Source organism: Rutidosis leptorrhynchoides, chromosome 8 (genome assembly GCF_046630445.1).
Source record: "Rutidosis leptorrhynchoides isolate AG116_Rl617_1_P2 chromosome 8, CSIRO_AGI_Rlap_v1, whole genome shotgun sequence".
NCBI classification, from domain to species: Eukaryota; Viridiplantae; Streptophyta; class Magnoliopsida; order Asterales; family Asteraceae; genus Rutidosis; species Rutidosis leptorrhynchoides.
Window position 1 is genome coordinate 261,014,497 of NC_092340.1, and position 4,872 is coordinate 261,019,368.

At 33.3% G+C, this 4,872-nt stretch overlaps 1 protein-coding gene across 1 annotated transcript; it reads left to right on the forward strand.

Moving 5' to 3' along the window:
* Positions 1 to 850: 850 nt before the first annotated feature.
* On the forward strand, positions 851 to 1,294 carry LOC139864159 (uncharacterized). Its single transcript, XM_071852746.1, has one exon. The coding sequence runs from the start codon at positions 851 to 853 to the stop codon at positions 1,292 to 1,294; it is 444 nt and encodes a 147-aa protein (XP_071708847.1).
* Positions 1,295 to 4,872: the final 3,578 nt, after the last annotated feature.

Here is a 4,872-nt window from a genome sequence, read left to right on the forward strand (position 1 = left end):
ATATTATTATGCGCATTATATGTTAAGGTCGGTTACCAATCCAAGCTATAAAAGCAATGAAAAGTGAATGTTATGTATCGAGAGAATGATTTTATACACAGGTTATATGTATGTTATTTTTGTGCACGAGATATGTGTACGGTTACGAAGATTTATGAAAGATGATTTCGTACAGGAGAAAGGTGTACTGTATTTAAAAGATATCGCATGTACATTACAGGTGGGTATAGGATTCGGCCCATTTGTACCATGCAGCATTTAAATCTTGTGGTCTATCAAAATGATGAATTTTACTGTTTTATGATAAACTTATGAACTCACCAACCTTTTGGTTGACACTTTAAAGCATGTTTATTCTCGGGTATGAAAGAAATCTTTCCCTGTGCATTTTCTCATATTACATGGAGTCGTTCATGGCATATAGAGGTCAGGACCTCGCAATGGGACCAACTGTTGAAGACTTCGTCCAGATGGATTAGGACGGGTCACTACAGGTTTTCCCACATATTGTGCATAAACCCATTAGCCGTCAGGTTGGTGGGTAATAGTATATAATATAACATAGTTTTATGTAGTGTGCATATGTACCATTGACTTAGTACTCATTCTGTATTTCACGTGTATATTGACTGCTTATAGAGTCCAGGTCATTAGCATAAGTTGTTAGCTAGAATTCAGGAGATTTAGCTTATCACTTTCTGTATATATACTTGTATCGACCTATCAATGAAATGAACACAGAATTGTTATTTTCATGGTATCAGGCCAATACACATCTTACCTTTAAAATAGTCGTCTTCTTCAATCAATCACCTTCTTCAATTTTTCATCTCTCTATCTGATCTTTTTCATGGCTGCCGCCAGGTTATACCCTGCAATCACCGTCAGCAACATCAAAGACTTTATTCCAATTACCCTTGAACTCAACACCAGCCATTACTCTTCATGGGCTGAATTATTTAATATCCACTGTCAAGCCTTTGATGTTCTCGACCACATCATTCCCTCCGATGATACCTCTTCTGGTTCTACAAATTCTGGTCCAAATCCTACTGTTGATTGGGCTAAACTAGACGCCATTGTGCTCTCTTGGATTTATGGTACCCTCTCCAATGAACTACTTCTTAACATCCTCACCCCTGGTTCCACCGCTCAACAAACGTGGGACCGAATCAAAGGCATTTTCCACGACAATCAAAATTCAAGGGCTGTTCATCTTGCTACTAAATTCACCAATACAAAGCTCAAAAATTTCACCAACATGTCTGCTGATAGTTATGCGAGGTGTATATAAAATAGCTATTATATTTTAGCAGGAAATACTATTAAATACGATACAATTTTACACAAGATATTTATTTATTTATAGAATGGATATACTTAAACCTTGCTACAACACTTATAGGCAGTGTACCTAATCGTACAGTAGTGTAGTTTTTAGTAAGTCCGGTTCGTTCCACAGGGAAAATTTTTAAACAAAGCTTAACGCTATATTAGTTTACTTTTATAAAAATACAAATATATATAAGTAATATTATTATTATAAAGGGGGATTTTTACCGTTTAATGACCGGTTTGTCGATTTTAAAACTTTAGTCGCAGTTAAAACCAAATGTAAAATAATAAATAAATACAAGACTTAATTTAAAGCGTAAAGTAAATAACGATAATGAAATTGCGAATAATAAAAGTGCGATAAAATAAACTTGCGATAATTAAAAAGTACGATAATTAAAAGTGCAATTAAATATAATAACAATAAATAAAAGTGCTATAATTAGAAGTGCAATTAAATATAAAATAAAGGAAATTAAATATGAAATAAAAGAATTATGCTTATTTAAACTTCCGTAATCATGATGTTTGACGTGTTGATTTTAGTTTTATGCCCATGGGTTAATTGTCCTTTGTCCTGGATTATTTAATATGTTCGTCTGGTTTTTGTCCATAACAGTCCATCAGTCATAAATATAAAGTGCGAGTATCCTCGTCAAATTATCCTTATACCCGAAGTTAAATATTCCAACTAATTGGGGACTTAAACTGTAACAAGATTTTAATACTTTGTTTAATAATTACACCAGGATGTCGACTGAGTGTAACCCAAGGTTTTAATATTTTGTTATCAATTATACCAAGTGTCCTTGTACATAATTTCACCCCTGTTTTAATTATTCTAGTGGCTATTAATCCATTCCCGTGTCCGGTTAAATGAACGATTATTCATACATATAAATACCCCGCCCATCGTGTCCGATCGAGTGTATATGGTAATTTATAGGGACGCCCAATTGTAAATCTTTATATTAACATTAACAAACTATCATTTAGTTAAACAAATATAAAGCCCATTAATAGCCCATAGTCTAATTTCCACAAGTGTCGTTCTTTTGTCCAAACCCCAATTATGGTACAAAGCCCAATTACCTAATTTTAGTAATTAGCCCAACATCATGATTACTTCGTTTTAAATAAGCATAATAATAACTTAGCTACGAGACATTAAATTAAAAAGGTTGAACATAACTTACAATGATTAAAAATAGCGTAGCGTTACACGGACAGAATTTCGACTTACACCCTTACAATATTTGCTAACATACCCTTATTATTAGGATTAAAATTAAAATTAAAATTAAAATTAAAATATAAATATAAATATATACGTTTAGATAGATGGATGGATATATTGGATGATTTTTACGATCAGAATGTGCGAGCTTTATAGGCAGTTTCAAAATTAGGGGCTCCGCGACTCGCGTAGTTTTTGCACTGCAAACTCCGCAACTCGCGGAGTTTGCTTTTACAGCTCACACAAGTTTGGAGCCTTTCTTGCCGACGGTTTATAATATATTATATAATATATAAATAATTATAAGAATTATTTAAATATTATATTATATTTATGTGCATAGTTGACTTGTAATTTTTAGTCCGTTGCGTCGAGCGTTGAGAGTTGACTCTGGTCTCGGTTCCGGATTTTCGAACGTCCTTGCGTACAATTTAATATCTTGTACTTTGCGTTTTGAATCTTGTACTCTTGTAATTTCGAGACGTTTCTTATCAATAATTGGAACCTCTTTGATTGTATTTTGTACTTTTGAGCTTTTTGGTCGTTTGCGTCTTCAATTCGTCGAATCTGTCTTTTGTCTTCACCTTTTATTATTTAAACGAATATCACTTTTAAATAGAACAATTGCAACTAAAAGCTTGTCTTTCTTGAGGAATAATGCTATGAAATATATGTTCGTTTTTAGCATTATCAAATATTCCCACACTTGAGCGTTGCTTGTCCTCAAGCAATATCGTCTTGAAATACTAGAATCACTTCTTTATTCTTCACACTTTGTACATCAGTGATTTCTATACGGCGGTATAAACAATGGTAGTAACGATATGGTTTACAGTCCCACATGACTATAAAAATTTAGATCCATTAAGGAAATTGGATCTTTATGAAAACATTTGATCTTTTGAAAATTAAATCTAGTTTTTACCCTAGATGAGTTTTCCGGAATAACCCTTCACCGGTGTTTGCAAAATATTTTTGTGGGTTTGGTGGGTTTCAGATTTGAAAATTTTAGCTCAAAACTTGCGGTTTTGTGTCACCCACTTGCTAACCTTGTATTTGGAAAGCAACACGTCCAGTTTACTTGTCCCGTATATTACCTTTCGGTAAACTACCGTTCGGTTGTAAAGAAAAGCGTTGAACAAGCAACTGTTAAGGCAATGTCCCCTGATATGCTTTTAATTATGGTCTATAACGTGTCGGACGCAATTACTATCCTTGGTAGGAGCAATAGTAAAGATCACCCTTATGATTTTTCGGTCTGGCACAAGGTCCTGTCTTTGACCACTATGCAACTACCGTTCTTACGGTTGACACCCGATTTAGTTCAGGTGACCTAATGAATTACAGGTGAATTCCTAGGATTTTATGTTCAATGGTAATGAACGCATTGAAAATAGGGTTTTCAGAAAACAAATCGGTTTGTAATTTTGATCAAAATATTTTCTCGTTCAAGCTCGAATTTAGATATCATTGAATTCCATGAGTTTGTAATTCTCAATCTTTAAGGTCAATCTCAAGGATTGAGTAATATCAGGCTTAAAAGCTGATTTTTGATCTTTTAAGGAGATTATCCTTTATTGGGATCTGATTCATTAGTCTTATCCAGCTAATTTGCATGGTGCCCCCCATTTTACGAGATAAATCCTTCTCATGGTTATGATAAATCTGACCACTTGGCGACCCTGTTTAATGCTGAGGTCTGTGGATTTCCTGCTGATTTTAGTGATGACTTTTCTAGATTTTTCGTCAACTTACAGCTGGTCTGGACGACAACTTCTTGACCTAAATCAAGAAGCACGTGTCTTTTTCGGAAGACTTTACTTCCTTTTAATGATGGAATAGATTCATCGTGTAGATCCATCTTTCTTACAGTAAATCGGGTAAAACTTTTTAGTTTAGTCCAAAGCAAAAGTATTTTCAGTTATTTGTTACAGATATATGTGACATATGTTTAAGATAACTTGGTAAATTTTCCCACACTTGGCTTTTATTTTCCTTTTTATCGTCCTCTATTCCATTTTAAATGAATTTTAACATTTTGGTTTGTTTCTCAATTTATGTCCTTTCTGAGGTAACAATAATTTCGGTGTTAAAACCTAGTTTTATCGTTCATAAATATGTATAAACATGATTTTGAGTTCATTTAATTGAAAATTTTGAAAATTTTTACTAGAATTGGGTAGTCAGTATATAAGACTAGGGCTGTTCTTTATTATCAGAGAGCACTAGATTCTAATACAACTACTACTTTACTAGTATTTCTAATGGTAACCAAGTGTATAAAGTAAAAATTTTAAAAT

Excerpts from the sequence above, each read along its gene's own strand:
- LOC139864159 (XM_071852746.1), top strand. The coding sequence starts at position 851 with ATGGCTGCCGCCAGGTTATACCCTGCAATCACCGTCAGCAACATCAAA.